This window comes from Eulemur rufifrons, chromosome 16 (genome assembly GCF_041146395.1).
Source record: "Eulemur rufifrons isolate Redbay chromosome 16, OSU_ERuf_1, whole genome shotgun sequence".
Classification (NCBI taxonomy): Eukaryota; Metazoa; Chordata; class Mammalia; order Primates; family Lemuridae; genus Eulemur; species Eulemur rufifrons.
Window position 1 is genome coordinate 40,422,267 of NC_090998.1, and position 20,679 is coordinate 40,442,945.

The following is a 20,679-nucleotide window of genomic DNA, read 5'->3' on the forward strand; positions in this document are numbered from 1 at the left end:
CCAAGAACCTGGTCTTTTAATTCTGGCTTTCAAAACCTCACCAAGGGAAGAGGGACTGCCTACCCATTTTGGTACTCTGTGTACCCTAATTTTAATTTCCTTAGTAGTAAAACTGTATTACTCTTTGGACACTGATCTTAGCCTCTACTCGTTCTTAGCGCTTTTAAGTGATCTGCTTCATAGGTAGTTTTAGTTTATGTCACCTTGGGTAGTTAAGAGTAGTGAATATATGTTTGCTCTCTGTCTCTCCATAAATCGGTCTGATTTGTTGACTACGAAGAGACTGCATCTACAAAGGGACAATGAATAGTTGAATAAAGATAGAAATTTGACCCACAACCTGCCCAAGAAACCAACCCCCTTACCTGTAATAAACAATCCAGGAAGCTAGATTTCTATCTGTAGTGATAATCCAGGAAGCTAAATAATAACTTCCATAACAGTAGTCCCAAAATGGCCAGGACTTGATTAATAACTGACTACTTCCCTAATTTTCGTTCCCATTTCCAATTTAGGTCCAACCAGAAAAAGCCAAATATGCACCGGTAACTAATCACATGGGATGTCCCGCTTCTAGCTAGCCTCCAACGCTTCCCCATGCCAACAGCCTCTAGTAGGGCACACCTGAAGCCTTCCCACTCCTCGGCCTGCCACAAGTGGCAGTGAAGGTAGCTGACTCCCTTGATAAATAGCCTTTCCTCTTCTCATTTGGTCCATCTTTGTTTATTTCCACAATAAGGTAACATTTTATACATAGCTATACACTCTGCATTCCATATTCCTCCTCAAAGAATTCCACTGCATAATCAAATTGCAGTAGTACATTGGGTAACCCTCACCCAAGTTGTGCGTAAAGAGGGTGGAGAAGGAGCTCTCTGACCAGTTGAGGATTGTCCCCTAAACTCTTCATTACCACACGACTCTCCCAAAAAGTACCCTGCTACCTCTTTCTAGTCAGTTCCCTCCACTCCAGGGAACCACTTCTGACTTGTATCCCTGTAGATTAGTTTTCTTTCATATTTGTGAACTTATACATTATATATTTTTTATTTGGCTTCTTTCACTCAACAAGATATTTTTGTTTTTGAGATACATTCATGTTATTTTGTGTATCAGTAGTTCATTTCTTGTTATTGTTGAGTAGTATTTCGTTGTGTAAATATACCCCAATTTGTTTATCCATTCTCTCCAGTTGATGGGTATTCAGGTTGCTTCCAATTTGCAGCTAGTGTGAATATGCTTACTATCGGCATTACTATACACCTCTTTTGTAGGTAAATGTTTTCATTTATGTTGGGTAAATACATTACAGTGAAATTCCTGGGTCATGTGGTAAATGTGTTTAACTTTATAAGAAATTACCAAACAGTTCTCCAGAATAGTTACACAGTTTTTTGTTTTTGTTTTTTTATCCCACCAACAATGCCTTAGGGTTCTGTTGCTTGACATCCTACCCAGCATTTGGTGTTGTTAGTCTTTGATTTTAGCATTTTAATGGGTATGAAATGTTATCTCATTGTGCCTTTAATTTGCATTTCCCTGATGACTAATGATGATGAGCATCTTTTCCTGTGCTTATTGGCTGCTTATATGTCTTCTTTAGTGAATTGTTTATTCAAATCTTTTGCTCATTTTTAACTGAGTTATCTTTTTTATTATTGATTTGTTTTTTATATGTTTTGGATACAAGTCCTTTATCAGATATTTAAATTTTTAATTTTGCTGAAGTCCAATGTAACCATTTTTTTCTTCTATGATACTGTTTTTGACATCCTGTTCAAGAACTCTTTGCCTACCTGCAAGGGCATGAAGATACTTTAAGTCTATAAGCTTCGTGGTTCTGAGTTTTACATTTAGGTCTCATCAATCTGAAATTAAGTTTCCATGTCAAATGAGATAGGGGTCAACCTGAATGAATATCCAGTCTTTTAGCACCATTTGTTAAAAAGACTTTTCTTTCTCTGTTGAATTGACTTGGACCCTTGGCTGAAATCAATTGATGTATATGTGTGGGTCTATTTCTGAACTCCGTTCTTTTCCCTTGATCTGTTTGTCTGTGCTCATGCCAATATACATTTCTCTTGATTATTGTAACTTAATATCCTTGAAATGAAATAGCATAAACACTCTGAACAAAAAATAATATTTTTAAAGATTATTAAATAATGTTTCAAGAGATTATTTTGCTATTCTAGATCTTTTTAAAAGATTATTGTAGGCCAGGCACAGTGGCTCACGCCTATAATCCTAGCACTCTGGGAGGCCAAAGCGGGACAGTTGCTTGAGCTCAGGAGTTTGACACCACCCTGAGCAAGAGTGAGACCGCATCTCTACTAAAAATAGAAAAATTAGTTGTGGCACAGGCCTATAGTCCAGCTACTCAGGAGGCTGAAACGGGATTGCTTGAGCCCAGAAGTTTGAAGTTGCAGTAAGCTACAGTGATGCCACTGCACTCAACCCAGGGCAACAGAGACTCTGTCTCAAAAAAAAAAAAAAAAGTTATTCTAGAGCCTTTGCATGTCCTTATAAATTGTAGAATCATCTTGTCAGTTTCTTTCAAAAAGCCTAGAATTTTGGTAGGGATTGCATTGACTCTACAGATCAGTCTGGGGAAGGTGAGCATCTTAATTATAATAAATCTTACAGTCTATGACTATGGTATAATTCTTCATTTATTTAGGTCTTTTTAAGCTTCTCTCAACAAACTTGTATAGTTTGGCGGGGGGTGGGGCTTGCATATCTTTCATTAGATTTATTCCTAGGTATTTGATATTTTTTTGATGCTATAGTAAAAGGTATAATTTTTAACTTTTTATTTTTCAAGTATTTGATGCCAGAATATAGAAACACAGTTGATTTTTTTATATTGACCTTGCATCCTATGACCTTGATAAATGAACATATTGGTTCTATTAGGTTTGGAGGTTTTTTTGGAAAATTCCATAGGGCTTTCTACATATACAATATTCTCTGTGAATAACAGCAACTGCAGTCCTTACGCCTTTTATTTATTTATTTATTTATTTTCTTTATTGCACTACCTAGGACTTTAAGATATAAAATTGAATAGAAGTGATGAAAGCAGATATTCTTCCTTGTTTCCAATATTAGTGGAAAAGAATTTAATATTTCATCAAGAATTATGATGTTGGCTGTAGGTTTTCATAGATGTCTTTTATCAGATTGAAACTGCTATGTTCCATTTGTGGTTTGCTGAGAGATTTTACTATGCAGTGGTGTTGAATTTTGTTAAATGTTTTTCTGCATCTATGAGATGATCATATGCTTTTTCTTTTTTATTCTGTTAATGGGATAGATGACCTTGACTTTATCCCTAATGTTAACTAACCTTGCTTTCCTGGGTTAAACTCTGTTCTTGGTCATAATATATTATCCTTTGTATATATTGCTAGATCCTATTTGCTTATATTTTGTTAAGGATTTTGCACGTTAGAGATACTGGTATCTAATTTTCTTTCTTGTTAATGTTTTTGTCAAGTTTGGTGTCAGGGTTATGTTAGTTTTTATAAAGCAAGTTAAGAAATATTCCCTTATCCTCTGTTTTCTGAAAGAATTTGTGTAATATTGGTGTTATTTCTTCCTTAAATATTTGATACAATTCATTTGTGAAACTATCTAGGCCTGAAGTTTTCTTTATGGTCAGATTTTTTTCATTACAATTTCTTTAATTAATATGAGCTATTAAGATTTTGTATTTTTTATTCTGTCAGTTTTTATAAGTTGTACTTTGATAAGTTTGTCCATTTCATCTAAGATGAAATGACAGACAGCCATTCCCAGTATATCCTTATTATCTTATTAATGTCTATAGAATTTATAGTGATGTCCCCTTTTTCATTCCTGAAAATGATAATTTGTGTTTTCTGTTTCTTGATCAGTCTTGCTAGAGGAATTATAATTTCACTAATCTTTCTAAAGAACCAACATTTGATGTTGTTGATTGTCTCTATTGTTTGTCTATTTACTATTTCATTAATTTCCACTTTTATTTTTATTTTCTTTCGTCTACTTACCTAGAGTTTAATTTGTTTTTTTTTTTGTTTTTTTTTGTTTTTTTTTTTTTTTTGTTGAGACAGAGTCTCACTTTGTTGCCCAGGCTAGAGTGAGTGCCGTGGCGTCAGCTTAGCTCACAGCAACCTCAGACTCCTGGGCTTAAGCGATCCTACTGCCTCAGCCTCCCAAGTAGCTGGGACTACAGGCATGCGCCACTATGCCCGGCTAATTTTTTCTATATAGATTTTTAGTTGTCCATATAATGTCTTTCTATTTTTAGTAGAGACGGGGTCTCGCTCAGGCTGGTCTCGAACTCCTGACCTTGAGCAATCCACCCGCCTCGGCCTCCCAGAGTGCTAGGATTACAGGCGTGAGCCACCGCGCCCGGCCCTAGAGTTTAATTTGATCTTTTTCTGGTTTCTTAAGGTGGGAACTTAGAGCACTGATTTTTATATATTTTTTATTTTCTAATATAAGCATTTAAAGCTATAAAATTTCCTCTAACCATAGGTTTACCTTAATCCCATAAATCTTGATATATTGAGTTTTCATTATCATTCACTGAAAATATTTTCTAATTTCCCTTGTGATTTTCTCTTTGACCCATGGATTTTTAGAAGTCTGTTGTTTAATTTACAAATATGTGGGGATTTTTCTGAGTATCTTATCGTTACCACAAGACATTTTGATAGAACCAGTTATTTGGATCTATGCTAAATGCTCTTGCCTGCATAAAAAAAGAGAGATTACTCTTTTTACCCTCTAGAATTCCCTAAGTGTGGGCTTTGAAATTTTTATTTTTTATTTATTTATTTATTTATTTTTTTTGAGACAGGTTCTCACTCTGTTGCCCAGGCTAGAATGCCGTGGCATCAGCCTAGCTCACAGCAACCTTAAACTCCTGGGCTCAAGCAATCCTTCTGCCTCAGCCTCCCGAGTTGCTGGAACTACAGGCATGCACCACCATGTCCAGCTAATTTTTTCTATATATTTTTAGTTGTCCAGCTAATTGAAATTTTTATTTCTTGATGTCTTATTTATTTCTTCTTTGAAAATTAAGATGTATTCTATAATAAAGAAGTTATAGAATAAATTTTACTGTTATAGAAGTTGCCCCTACATATCCCTGCCATAGTTTACTTTCATTTTATATAGAAAGATATAAATAATAATTGTTCTATCTTAATATTAAGTTTGGGGGTGAATTTTTCTTTAATATATGTGGATTTTTTTAAACCCAGGCTAAAAATTATTTTAACTTTAAAATAGGGATTAACAAATGACAATCTAATGATTTGACTAGGTCTTTTAGACTCTATTTTCATTAACTTTGTTTTCATTAACTTTGTTTCTTAAGGCTGATGTTATTAAAGTCTGAAGAATTTATATCTTGTTATATCTAGCAAACTCAGAAAACAGTAAGGTACACCTAGTACCAAAGCCATCTAAAATGCAATTTCATATTTCTTGATGAGGCAGCTGGTCTATCAGATCTTATAGCACCTTGGGGTCAGCATTATGAAAATTATCAACCGTGTACTCTAAATTTATAGAAAGGCAGCTCAGTAACAATCTAGGATCAATACAATGACAGAAATAAATGTCTATTGTATGGGGCCTTTCTGTGTTTTTAGATGATTGTCATTTTTTAAATGTAGTAGTTTAATCTGATTTATTAAACAGAATGTTAGGCTGGGAATTGTAACAAAAAATGGCTCCTCAAAAAACTATATCTTATCTGAAATAATGATTAACAGGTCATCCTTACATATACAGATATTTGTACAATAATGCATCCAGGAATTCCCAAGAAAGTCAGTTATTTTTCCTTTCCACTTCTTCTGTATCTCTGCCAAACAAACAAAGCAAAACAATCAAGACCTTAAGGTGAACTAAATGTCTGAATCAGTGAAACAGTCTGATAAAACATTTTGATAAAATAAATCTGATAATCTGCTAAGAACTTTCTTCTGTTCAGTCCCTAGAATCTAAACACGAGTAGAGATAGGAAGGCTTTTTGATGTGATTCTCTGGAGGTAATTATTTCCTTTTCAAAATAGCGAGGATCATTCTGGTGCTGATCAGACATATACTTCTCTAGCCACATACAAATGTGGCTCCTCCCTGTCCTCTCAGGGTGGTTGGTGACTGTCTCTGCCATCTTTCTTACCTCACTGTGGGAGAGCAGTCAAGTTTACGTGGATGACACGGCATAGTGGACAATATGGTTACTAGAGAGCTAGGTTTTAAGTCACCCCATTAAGCCCGATCTGGTGTAGAATATTCACAAAGATCATAAGCAGAGGACATTAACTGCCATGTGAGTTGTGTTTAACTCACACTAGTTTTGAGCCCAGGGCCTCGTGAAGCATATGTAACTCATATGTCTCTTCACCTTGGGAGCCGCGAGAACTATTTTTCAAGTTGCATATAACTCACACAGAAAACACTAACAACAAATTTTTCACTAAATTAGAAAGGATCGTTTTGTTTTTGAAATTTTTATTCTATTTTCCTAATAAAGTACCATGGCCCCAAGGAAAAAAATTTTTTTTCTAGCATGGCAGTCAATGTGTTAAGAAACCTTTCGCTGTAATCTACCATACCAGTATTGCCCAGGGTAGGGCATGTAACAATATTTTTTGTAAAAATATGATTATGTTTTCTGCCATTTTTATTTGGTTGGAAATTTGATCTTTGCAAATTAACTCATGAAATAAAATTGAAAAGGGGCAAGATAGACATACTATGATGCAGTATGTTTAATTAAGATAGCAAAATCTTACCATACTTCCTTATAGTGGCTTGGGGGAGATTTGGAGTAGAACTTCAATTTACTACCGTTCAGGCCCAGGTTTGGCATTTGGAAGGGGCAGTTGATTAGAGTAATAGTGCTTGTATGCAGGGAAGAAACAGCATCTATAATACTCGGTGTGATCAGGGACTTGGCCTTAATAAAATTTCAAATAGAAGGTGAATTTGACATATTTTATCCTCTGGACCAATTCTAACCACAAGCTGTGGATATGAGATTAGGACAAGAAAACTCAGGATCTACTTCTCATGGTAGTACCCCTAGGGAATCTGTTCTTTCTACTCTATGCTTGGAATTAACCAGGTGTGGTGTTTGAGTCTCAGCCAGATTCTTGGGGTTGTTGTAGATTTGTACAAACTTAAATGACTTCATCTTATCACCTGCAGAACTAAGGATAATTCACGGCCAGTCTGTTTCATTCTACATCTTGAAGTGAATAGGACTATAGGATCAAAGTACAAAAATATAATGAAGACCACACTCTGGACTTTCTACCCAGTAAGGCCCAACTTTGTGTTTTTAAGACTTTACTCACCCTATTTGCTATTTTTTTTTAGGCTACAACTGAGGTGGAAATTAAGAAGAAAGGCCCTGGATCCCTTTTAGTTTCCATGGACCAACTGGCCTCCTATGGGCGGAAGGACAGAATCAACAGTATAATGAGTGTTGTTACAAATACACTAGTAGAAGGTATGTGCCCTATGATGTCACTCCAAGCTGTTGAGATATAAATATGTAGTGTGCATGGTAAATATAATCCCTGTCCCTTGGTCTGAGTTTTGCAAAAACTGCCTCTAAGCTTTAGGGATAGAGCCTACTGGTTTTAGAAACCAGGATCACAAATTCTCTTCCCAAGTCTACATGCAGAGAATCAAATAAGGACTTTGTATCTGCTGCCAGCATTGTACACAGATAGGTACGAAGTGTGGAGGAGCTACATGTGTGAGCTAGAGGATCTCCACAAGCCTCTGTAATCATCATCCTGGGCAGCCAGCGAGGTGTCGTAAGAAATAAAGGAACGTAGGTTGACGAACTGCAGAGACATAAAATGTGGAATCCCCCTCATGGCCTCTACCCCAAAACGTATCTTCCTCTTTTCCTTTTTAACTACTTATAGCCCTTTTGGTTTTCCCTTACGGAAGAATGTACTGTGCATTTTGATTGCACCTAATTCTGTCTCTCTTCAAACACCCCCACATATCCTTAAATATATTTGATGTGTGACTAGGTAAGCTGAAACCCTTCTTACTTCAGGCACTCTGTGCCACAGGGAAAGAGCAACCACTGTTGAATCATAGCACGTCTACAGTAATGTTGCTGTCAGTGCCTGAAGTCTCTGTATCAGATCGTTCTCTGATACAACCTGTCATGCTGAGGAATATTTCCCATTAGATCACAGTCCCCCTAGCGAGTGTTGGCTCTCTCTACGATTGTGGTCTGCATTCCAGGCTCCTCTTGCTTTCTTTGGAGGTAAATTCAGTGACAGGTTTTCTCTCACAAGATTCTGATTGATTCTGCATGTGTCTTCTTCTTTTGATTCCTGTTGATTTAGCTGAGTTGTCCCATTATAGGTCCAGACTATCCTTGAGGCCTCAGATTGCCGTTCTTCAGAGTTCAGACACTCAGGCTTAACCTGCCAATAACCCGAGTCCCTGAGATAGGGAAACTCAAAATTATCCTGGTGTCCTTGGGACAAGTTATTTTTTGAGTCATTTACACCCACTTCTGTCCTGTGCGTGTGTGTGTGTGTGTGTGTGTTGGGGAGGAGGTTACAGTGGAGGGAGAATCTCTGGAAAAGAACTCCCTGAGGGTGTTTACTTCCCCCCACATATGTGCAAGGAGTTAGACCGTGACTAGACTGATCTTGAGAATGTATCAAGTAGAAAGAATATTGAACTAACTGCTTTCAGCTGCCTGAACAACCTCTATTCATTCCTGTTTTCTTTAATTATCATTGAGGTCATTGTCTGATAGAATATCTTTAAGCTTTGCAGCTTAAATTTTGAGATTGCAGGCAAATAACTACAGCTATAATAAGAATTCCAAGCGAAGAAATGCTAGCTTAAGAACTTTGGCTAATTTTATTATTCAATTGGAGACCAAGACAGGATTTCTCCGAGTATCCATGGCAATTAGGAAAGAAAAACTAACAGCCTCCAACAGACACACTTTATTATTGGCAGAGACATCAGAACAGGGGAACCATCAGTGCAGTGCAACAGTTGTTTATTGATTACTACAGTGGCTTAGCACAGGTTCCAGCAAAAGTAGATGCACAAAGAAAGTTTGTCAAACTGAATTTTGCTGTGCTTGGAATGGTGGGGAGCGTTGGTGCTCCAAGGTTCTTTTGGGCACCTTAGAGCTGCCATCCCTTTACTGAGTTGAAGCATTTTTTATTCTCTTTCCTTCCTCTTCTCCCTGTCGTCTGCTTTCTCTTTTTGTCTGGCTATACTCGTTCTCTACCCTCCACTGACCATCACACAAACAGTTTTTATAAAGAGCTGTTAAGGGTAGCTCAGGGAACAGAGCGACAGCTGGAGTTGTGTTCATGAGTAGAAAGAAACCATTCCAGATCTTTGTCCCCTCTCCTAAGCCCTGATGTTCACATGTCCTGTACCTGTCCTGCGTTTCCTGGTCAGACATTCCTCCTGTCCCCTCGCCTTGCATTTGGCTCCTTTGTTAAAGCTGATGGGACAGAACTGCAACAAGCGAAGAGCAATGAATGGCTGGACCTGAATAATATAAGAGGGAATGAAAGATCCATGTGTACTTAACCATTGGTTCCTCTGTATTTAACGTTTGCTACAACGATAAAAGCCAGCATGGATGAGTAATTGTTCCTACTTTCAGTTAGGAAACTCTGACATTATTTTAATTTAAAGAAACCACAGTGAATTCCAGAATTCTGCCCACAATGAGACAGAATTGCCTGCACTGTCTCACCCCATCTTGTTGCAAACATGCTCACCAGGATCCAGTGAGTTCAGCAGAGTTCACCACGAGCAGAGCCATAAGCTTTGGGGACATTCAGAGGACTGGGCATAGGGTGCAGGCAGAAAGAACTGTAGTCTCACCTCTCAAAGCAGCAGCGCTGTGGGAGAAGGGGAGATAGTTGGTGACGTAAGAATGAGGAAGCAGTGATGGTACTTGGCATTATTGATTCTCCGGTAAAATAGTTTCAAAAACTCCTTGGCCACAGCTGTTGCTGCCACTATTTATTTATTCTTTTTATTATTATTATTATTTTTTAGACAGGGTCTCACCCTGTCACCCAGGCCGGAGTGCAGTGGCCTGATCGTAACTCACTGTAACCTCAACCTCTTGGGCTCAAGTGCTCCTCCTGCCTCAGCCTGCCCAGTAGCTGGGATCACAGGCGTGAGCCACCACTCCCCAGCCTATTTATTCTTTTACTCAACCGACAAGCAGCGAGTGTCAGTACAATTGCTTGTCTGGCATCTGCCTTTCCTCTGCAGCTATCAGCTTGGTAAGGTGGAGGGTCTTCTTCATCAGTGTGTCCCCTCTGCACAGCATATAGTAGGTGCTTAAAAGTTGTTGAATTGAATTGAGAGACGCCTCTGCCTTCAGAAACCTCACGGCCTACCAAAGCCATTGTTTTGGTGGAATTATGAGGTCCTCTCTAAAAACAATTTCTGGTACCCCTGAGGTTAAGACCTATAGCAGCCTCTGTGAAAATGTCCAGAAGCAAAGGGAGACCCCACAAACCTTTGGACATCTCACCCCGATATGTTAACCCATTCCCACAGACCAAATACTTAGCCATTTCAGGCGTATAGGGCCAGTAACAATTTGCAGAGTTGCAAATCACTTTATAACCCTTATTCACTAATGGTCTTATCTAGCTCCTGCTGCTCCACATTGTGTTACTTTTTGTGGGAGCGAAAAGGCTCTTCCTTTCTCAGCAAATTTGAATAAGAGATATCTGGTATCCCTGTGGGAATCTTCTTGGTGCCCTATAGGGTAGGAAAACCCCTCTTTGCTGTCTGGCAAAACTAGACACCTAGTTCATTGTAAAACATTACAATTGTGTCAACTGTCAGAATTGTGAACAGTCATGGCTTCAACCTCCACGTGCCAGCAAGCAGCAGACATTTGGAGAAGGGAGAGGATAAAAAAAGGAACGGAACCAAATTTCCAAATATGTACTATAAGAATTTATGGAAATAAGAGAACCTTTTCAATTACTTTTTTGGGGAAGAAAACTAAATTTACCTTAGGAAGGGAGGGAGTTCTATGAGGAAGAAGCCAAAGCAAATTTTCTTCACAGACTTCCTTTCCCACGCAAACTCCCACGTGGCGCTTGCTGTGGCCCTTAAATCTGAAAAACCAAGGCAACCATTTTCTTAGCAACCAAGGAGCCAATCAGAAACCCAACAAAAACCACCCCATCTAAAATAAAGCCATCACCACAGGCACATCCAGTTGGTGGGAAAAGGAGAGGCAGACTGATTTAAGGGAGCCATCTTGGTTTTGGTGAAATGTTGGGGAACTTTTTTTATCCCCTAAATGTTTTGATATTGTCAGCAGCATTGGTTGGGGGCGGGGGGTGGCTAGCTGTTACAGCCAACCCTGTGGAATCAATATCTCACTTCTAAGGATTATCATTCTGACCAGTTTTCAAAAATACGCCTCTTAGATCAAGGTCCTTGTTATTTCATAATCCTTACTTGAGAGCTTTGTCGCCTAGGGCCTCATGCCTAGATTGTTATAGCTACCAGGTGAGTTGCTTTCTGCCTTTTATGTCTAATCATTCTTTTTAATCTTTGCTTTGTAACTGACCTTGGAAATCTTCTAGTCCAGTGATTTTTCAGTCTGCACCAGAGTCCTAGGGTTCCGGGGGGTACCTCAGGGAAGGAAGACAACAATCGGACCGGGCTCCATGCTCCTGTTCCCGCTTTAACTAGAGCATTTTCTGGTTTGTTTTATGTCTTGAGGCTCACCTGAGTTCTTGTTTGGAAAAGACAGGTTCTGTTTCTAAAAGAAACAGCAAAGATAAGAAAGAAAAGGAGAGAAAGAAAAAGAAAAGACAACAACGACCTAGGGAGGGAAAGAGGAAAAAGCCACAGAAAGAAAGAGAGACATAAAGGATGAGAGTAGGAAAGGGCAAGAGAGAAGAAGAAAGGAAGGGAGAGGAGAGAGAGGATGATGAGGGAGGAAGGGTCAAAGGGGGAAGTTATGCAACTTGTGTTCCTAACTCAGTTGTGAGTTGTGAACTCAAGGCAGGGACAGTGACTTGTGCTTCTTTGAGAACATAATAGAGGTATTTCACAGGGTGACTTGGCTAAGGACACTGATTCTGCTGATAATAATAGCAAATAGTTCCATAGCACTTACTATATGCTAGGGTGTTCTGAGGCACTTGATTATATATTTTAGCTCATTTAATTCTCACAGCAAATTAAAGTAACTTGCCCAAAGTCCCACAGTTAGCAAGTGTCTGAGCTGGTATTTGAACCTGATTTGTGTGGCCTGCTTGTGCCAGGCACTGTGCTGACTGCTCTACATGCATCAACATTTAATCTTTAATCAAACTCATATAAGTTCATTAAATGAGGTTATCGGATTCATTTAGTCCTATAGTCTATAAAGTAGGTACCCTGTTTTACAGCCGAGTCATCTTAGGCAGGGAAGTCAGTCACCTTGCCTGAGGTCACACATTACTTACCTTGTGAGCGCTGAAGCCAGCTGCAGTCAAGGAGCCAGATCGGAGAGGCCGGACTCCTGACCACTGTGCTCTACTCCCGTATTGAGTTTTATTTATAACTAGATCATTAATGGGGAAGTGACTTGTACTGATTATGCCTCCTCTCTATCTTAAAGAGAAGGGAAACACTTAGGAATGTCAGCACTTAAGCGCCTTTATTCTCATATCAATAACAGTGATAACGACCTATGAGGATTAGTAGTGTGTCCCCTTCATTTTCTCTCTGTGCTTCAGGGGCCATCTTTGTTCTTTACTTACTGCAGAACTGGAAGAGTCTCAGAGAAAGTGCCCGCCATGCTGGTATAAATTTGCCAACACTTTCCTCATCTGGGAGTGTCACCCCTACTGGATAAAACTGAAAGAGATCGTTAACTTGATAGTTATGGACCCTTTCGTGGACTTAGCCATCACCATCTGCATTGTCCTGAATACACTGTTTATGGCAATGGAGCACCATCCTATGACACCACACTTTGAAAATGTCTTGGCTGTAGGAAATCTGGTAAGATGGAGCACTGTCTCCTGGTATTATGATTTGAATGTGTTTTGCCTGTAGGACATCTTTTTCTGGTACTGGAAGCTGGAGTTTAGTTGAAAAGAAAGTAATAGTTAATTGGAAGACAAATGCTTCCACATATGTCGCGGCACCAGCCGCTTCTGCTCACTGTTGTGATCCCTTGGCTGTTTCCTCTTTCTGCAGAACTCTGAAGACGTCATTTAGGAGCTATTGGCAGAAAAGCAACCATGGTGACAGAATGGGAGGCATGGTACAGTGGGTTGGTTTCAGCAACCTGAGCCAAGGACTTCTGGATTTTTTTCTCATTTTGTTTCTCACATTGACTCTTGCATTGCTCCAGCAAATCACTTCACCTTTCACCTTAAGTAACAACCACCACAAAATAGCGGAGCTCTTTTAGAACATTAAATGTAACTATAAATTTGCCTGCGTTGTCAGGTCTTAATTATCCATATGGGAACCATGTATGCGAAATTTTTAATTCTAGGCTGGTTTCCCCCTCCAATCTACTTCTGGGCCATCATCCAGTTTCTGCCATTAGTTGATCTGTGCCAAATTTATTTTAATGTTAACTTAAGTCATATGTTTAATTTATTGTATTATTTAAAGATAAGTATGTAGTTTTAAAAAATAGATTACATAGTATAATCTGAAGTCATGATATAGTTGTTGTTTGATGATTATCTGCTTTACTACAAAAATCAGGAGTTGGTTGAATTTTGGTTTTTTGTTTGTTTGTTTTCTTTTGAGGGGAAGGGGCAAGGAACTTCCATGCCCTTCCTGGGTGCATCACTCTCCAGGATCCTCCACGTGTTCAGCTACCCAGAAGCTCCTAAATTTTGATAGATAGTAAAGAAGTATTTGGAAAGAACCTTCTAGGTCATCTAGGCCTCATGATTCCTTAGGAGTTGCACCACAGGCATGTTCAAATCTAGCTGTAACCATTTAATTTGAGTCATGATCTTTGCCCAGTGTTTCTTGCACACACCCACATGTGCACGCTCTCTCTCACACACACACTTTCAACCTTTAGTCCTATTGATATACTGCTAAAGCATTATAATATCATTTTTAATTCTTATTCTGAAAACACATGGCAAAGGGATCCTTTATCGGTTAGGCCGTGTCACCTATCGTGGTCCCTGGTGTACATCCAAGGCGATTCTGTGGTCTCTCCATATCTGGGGTGAGTGACACACCAGGCTCATTGCTGTAATGTAGACTGTGTGCAGCCCAGTGAAATACCTGGCTGTGAAAGGTGCCTATGAGTCACATGTGACTAGCTGACACAAGACCTTGGCCATCAAGCAGAATTTTAAGCCAATCAATAATATTATATAGATAAAAGCTTTATTTTAGTAGCCAAGAGTTAAGTAATGAGAAATACAGCTTGATAATTTTTGTTACTGATGTTGGTGGTCATGTTTTCCCTGTAGAATTTTTTTCTCGAAGTCTTTATTTTTCTCTCCTTTTTACAGAGTCAATCCTTGATTTCCAAGGGATTTTGAGAGGTCTTTTCACCTACCACGAGCAGAACTCCTCTCAGACCAGGCTGGCAAATAATGTTATTTTTCCCATTCTTAAAAATCTACAAAGATTAAAGGGGACACCTAAATTAGAGTCGTGAGCATTCAGAAGACTTTGTTCAGAACCATCAGTAAAGAAAGAGGAGAGAAGAGAAGGTTGGCAGCTGATATTCAGGGACTCCATAAGACAAGACAACCAAATTCTAAAATAATAAAGCACTGTGCTGGCAAGAGTTTTCAAGGGGAAAGTAAATGTATAATTAGCAATGGAGATGGAGAATAGTGAATGGTCCAACATACTTTGAACCGGATGTGAGGGCAAAGGGAAAAATCAAGAATGGTGCCCAGATTTGGGGTTTAGTAACTGAGGGGAAAATGGGAATGACTGCAGAAAGAACACATCTGAAGTTTAAAATCAAGAATTCTGTTTTGGATATACTAAGTGTGTCTATTCGCCGAGTGGAGATAGCAAGGAAGGCAGTCGGATATGTGCGAGACCTCAGGGAAACTCACATCATGAGTGTGTTCTGGACAATACCAGAAACTCAAAGATAAACTTTGCTGCCAGTCAACGCAAGTGCTGAGTTTGGCAAAAGGAACACAGAATTAGAAGTCAGAAGATTTTGGTTTTTGTTCCTATTAGATACAGTGTAACCCTAAATAAGCCATTGATTTCTGTCCAGAAATGTATTGAATCTGTAAAGTTAGGATAATATCATGTCATCAGTGTTGGGGAGGATAAAATGAGAACCTATACAGAAGTTTTTGGAATAGTTAAAAGTGCCTTGTAAGTCTTAGGAACTGTATTAGTCTAATTCAGTAGGAGAATTTTCAAAGGTTTGGAGATTTAAATAGAGCCTTTGACTGAACCTGAGGATAAAAGGATGGGAAAGAAATGAGATTGACTACCTTGTGAAATAGAGCACAGCCTTTTCTTATGGTTGGAGTATGAGGCTTTTTCCACAGCTCAGACAGTGAATTAAGTTTTGTTTATCCATAGAAATGCAGATGTTTTTGAGGGAAGATGAGAACAGTCTTTTGCAAATTGAAGATTTCCACCTCTTCCACCCTTCCTGAAAGAGAAAATGATAATGGAAGGAACATAAGAGATAATTTGATCCAACCTCTCTATTTTATAGAGGAAATTGAAGCCCAGGGAAGTTGTGTGACTATACAGTTTTTGTATTATGTAATAGCTAAAAGTAATGATTTGTTGCCTTTTTTTGCAACTAATTGGACACAACAGTAAGTTTATGAGGTGGTTTTTTTAAACAATCTGAATCTTAAAAGTTTCAAGAACAGTATAAAAAACTTTTTTTTTGAGAATAAGTTGCCAGCATAGCCTTATGATGTGTGTTTTTTATAAACAAATACATTCACCTACATAACCAAAGTATAACTGTCAAAATCAGGAAATTAACACTGATATGTGACAGCCACCTAATTCTCAGGCCCTGCTCAAGTTTTGCCAATGATCCCAGTGATGTCCTTTAGAGCAACAGGGTGCAGTTCCAGAATGACCCGTTGCATTCAGTTGTCGTATCTCTCTAATCGTCTTCAGCCTGGAGGAGTTCCTCAGTCTTTCCTTGACTTTCATGATCTTGACACTGAAGATTACAGGCCACATATTTTGTAGAAGTCCCTCAATTTGGGTTTGTCTGATGCTTCCTCATGATTAGACACAGGTTGTGCATTTTGGTAGGAATATCAGACAGCTGAGGCTGTTTTCTTCTGATTGTATGTACCAATTGGCGTGCAGTGCTCGTGAGGCATGCCTTTACTTGCGATGTTCATTTCATCACTTGATTAAGGAGGGCTCTGCCAGGCTTCTCACCTATAAAGTTACTCTTTTTCCATTTCTACTAAGTCCACACTTAATGTTGCTAATAGATTCTTGGACTTTAAGGAAAATGATGTACTGTATGCCAAAGGAACTTAACTCTTGTTTATATCAGTTAGCCTATGGTAAAATTGGTTTTGTTATACAGTACTTCATTTTGCTTAAAGTTGGTCTCCAAGAACCTATCGATGATGTTAAGTGATAACTTACTGTATAATTAATAAGTATTTATGAGGAAGATACCTTGAAACTATTTAAATTTCCTGTTCCTTCAGCTTTTGATTTCTTCCTTTATTAATATCAGTATGGACTCATCATTTTCAATTTTATCCAGTGAGTTATAATCTATTACTGTCATTTATTTTGATGTTTAAACTATCCCTGATTTGGCCAGTGGGAGTCCCTTCACGCTGGCTTCTACGTCCTTTTGACATGTCCCATCACTTCCTTGCTTTCTGGTACCACAGGATATTCCAGGCTAATTTTGTATTTTTCCTGCATCAGGCTTGGAATCAGCCATTTCTCAAGAAGCCCTGATTCTTTTCGTGGAAAATGGCATTTAGGAGTCAAGATCCGGGATCTAGGTATGCATATTGCTATTGGAGCAATATGCACCCCTCTAAGGACAGGAGTAGAAGTTTATATCAAGCTAGCTATATGTTGAAAAACAGGAGTTGGTTTTGTTGATCCTGTCACTTCCAATGGTAATCCAGCATTGCAGGATTCTTTCTAGTTTTCTCCCTTTTCTATATTTGTAACTCCTTCTCCAACAATGAGAAGCCTGGTTGCCACTGTCTTTGATATCCTTATTTGACCAAAAAGCCACTCTTAGCTCTTACAATGTGAATACCCTCCTCACCCTGTTCAGGCTCTGACTCCCCATGCTGGGTGCCCTCGATACACACCCGTGGATGCCTTCCACCCACGCATCCACACCGTGTCCTCCGTGTGGACGCCTCCTCTCACTTCTCAAGCTCTAACACCCCACACCAGACCACACACACATCCTTGTTTGCCCTGCTCCACTTGGACTCTGATGCCTTTCAGGGGGCCTTCCTTGCATGGACACACTCCTCACCCCACAGCAGGCCACCCCTCCTCACCCTGCTAAGGCTGCCGACTGTCTGCATGGACAGTCTCCTTAACCCCATGTCATCATTCTCCCGTGAAGTTCTTGCCCAGCACAGTGGCTGTATCCCAAACAACGCCACATCCTCCTCACCCTGTAGGCTCTCATACCCCTCACTGCCCACCTCCCTGTTGAGACACCTTCACCCTACTTGGGCTGTAGGATGTGATACCCCACATCAGGCCTTCCCCTGCAGGGAGTCCCTCCTCAGCCCACTCGCTCTGACACCCCACACTGGACCTTCCCCTGCAGAGAGTCCCTCCTCAGCTTACTCAGGGATCCTCCCCTGGGGATGCCACCTTTATATGACTTAACGTCCATCTCTCTCTGCTAGATCCCCCAGCCCCTCCAATGCTGACACCCTCCCATCCCACTTGAACCTCAACGCCTGTGTGGGATGGCCATCTTACAAAAATACCTTTCTCATCCCATCTCCAATAGCCCAGACTGGATTGTTTGCCAAAGTGGACACCTCTTCTAGGCCTGCGTAGGCTCTGACAGCCCATGTCAGGCTGCTCTCTACCTGGACCTCCTCACTCCCCTCAGTGTCTCCTCCCCATCTGGGCTGCTCTCTGCATAAATGCCACCCTGCTGGGGCTCTAACACCCGGCACCAGGCCTCCCTTCACATGGATGCCTACCTAAGGCCTTTAGGACTGAATCGTTCAGGGAGAGAGGGTATAGAAAGAAGAGCTAGGGGTTAGTCTGACATTTAAGTTTAATTTCTGGAATTATAAGCAAAAGAAAAAACCCAGAAAGTTATTTTCCTCCTTTACCAAACATACATGAATATTACCATTTCTTAACTATAGCTTAGCTACATTTTCAGCCAACAGGAATTCTTTTCAGATTTTAATTTTTCATTTATCTGTGTCCCTATAGCCCTTTATGCATACCTCTTTTTAAATGCTTATCACATGATTTATTTATTTTTTACATGTCTCCTCCCGGTTGAGTAACCAATCATTCCAATTTGCAGGGGTCTGAAGAAGTTCCTGGGATGTAGAACTTTCAGTTTTAAAACTGGGGCAGTCCTTGGCAAACTGGTACAAGTTGATCACCCCAAGACATAGGACTTTCAGTGTGAGAGCCAGGAAAGTCTCAGACAAACAGGATAAGTTGGTTACCCTACCTCTTGGTGACTGAGTACCTAAGGAACCATTATTTTTATGGTCAAATATTGGTTTTTTTCATGTCTCCATTGCAGTAGGTGTAAGCTTTTATCAAACTGAATTTGATTAACTTTGAGGGAGGGTCTGTTATACTACAGAACAGGCACTGATTCACCCCTTCCGAGAATAAAGAGAGGCACATGCCAAGCCCTTGTCACTTTCAAATGAGCCTAAACTTTGTCTGCAGAAGCAATTACAGCAGGAGGAGGTGTGTGACTTCCCCCCAACCCTTCCCAAGCCCTACCGTGACCTCCAAGTGAAACACCCCAATCTTTGGACATCATAGGCTTTACATGGCGACCAGGCATTACCAATTCTCAGGCCTTTGCCCAGTGGCTTATCCAAACTGTTAATAGAAAGATAAGCTGACTGTGAATTCAGGATAAACTGTAATAATAGTTCTTAATCATTTTTTGGGCCAAGAGCCCCATTATAGTCTTAAAAAGTACTAAAGAACTTTTTTGTGGGTTATCGCTATTGATATTTACCACATTTGAAAGTAAAACAAAATTTTAAAATATTCATTTTTTTAATTTAAAAATCACAATAATATACCTATTACGTGTTAAATAGATAACAATTTATGGGAAATAACTACATTTTCTAAGAAAAAAATAGAAGAATGACATCGTTTGACATTTTTGCAAATCTATTTCATGTCTAGCTTAATAGAAGATGGCTAGATTCTCTTATCTGCATCTGCATTCAATCTGTTGTGATATGTTATTTTGGTTCAAGTATGGGAAGAAAAGCTGGCCTGACACAGACATGTACAGTAGTCATCTCTTATCCAAGAGGGATATATTCCAAGACCCCCAGTGGATGCCTGAAATCTCAGATAGTGCTGAACCCTATATATATATATATATATATATATATATATATATATATCAAATCACTATATGTATAATGATGTTTTGGTCAATACTGGACCGCATGTATGATGGTGGTCTCCTAGATTATAATGGAGCATATATGGAAACTTGATATGTACCCTTTGATATTGGCATTACAGATCAAGCAGGGGAAATGATTGATGTTCAGTAATGGTGCTGGGACCTTTGATTTTCCATATGAAAAAATTTATATAAATAAAAATGTATATACCATCTAGGTTTACATAAGTACTCTATGATGTTTGCTCAATGACAAAATTGCCTAGCAAGGCATTTTTCAGAATGTTTCCCCATCATTAAGCAACGTATGATAGGACTGTGTTTTGTCAGTCTGATAACCAAGACGGCCGCTAAGTTACTAACTATGTGGGTAATGTATACAACATAAATATGCTGGACAAAGAGATGATTCATGTCCTGAGTGGGTCAGAGCAGGACAGCTTGAGATTGCATCAGGATACTCAGAACAGCATGCAACTTAAAACTTATGAATTGTTTATTTCTCGAATTTTTCATTTAATATTTTCAGACCACAGATGCCTACAAGTAACTGAAACCACGGAAAACAAAACCGTGGATAAGGGGGGACTACTGATGTTGGCAAAGGGAGGCCTCATGCCTCCTTGTAGGGTCTCAGGGACCCCAAGGATACTTGACTACACTTTGAGAACTGCTGCATGAGAACATAAATACTTAGGTGAATATTTGATGACATTCACAAGAGTGGTACTGTCTTATAACAGTGCTATAACAGAATATCATAGACTGGGTGATTCATGATGGACAGAAATTTATTTAGCTCACGGTTCTGGAGGGTGGGAAATACAGCAGCATAGCCCTGGTGTGTGGTGAGGGTCTTCATTCTGTGTCATCCCAGGGTTGAAGGCAGAAGGGCAAAAGAAGGCGAGAGTGAGGAAGCAAGAGGGGGCTTAACTCACTTTTATAACAGATATCTCTCTGGAGATAACTAACCCACTCCTGAGATATCGTTAATTGCCTCTTACCAGGCCCCTCCTCCCAATACTGTTACATTGGGGATTACACTTCTA

The 20,679-nt window shown here is 39.4% G+C and overlaps 1 protein-coding gene across 11 annotated transcripts in view; it reads left to right on the plus strand.

Annotated features, from left to right (window-relative positions):
• Positions 1–20,679, plus strand: part of SCN8A (sodium voltage-gated channel alpha subunit 8) — a 180,927-nt gene that overhangs the window by 118,782 nt on the left and 41,466 nt on the right. For all 11 annotated transcript variants that reach the window (XM_069491136.1, XM_069491142.1, XM_069491135.1 and 8 more), the window contains 2 exons: positions 7,387–7,519; positions 12,815–13,053. In XM_069491136.1, coding sequence (XP_069347237.1) covers positions 7,387–7,519; positions 12,815–13,053 — 372 coding nt within the window. The remainder of the gene's footprint in view (positions 1–7,386; positions 7,520–12,814; positions 13,054–20,679) is intronic.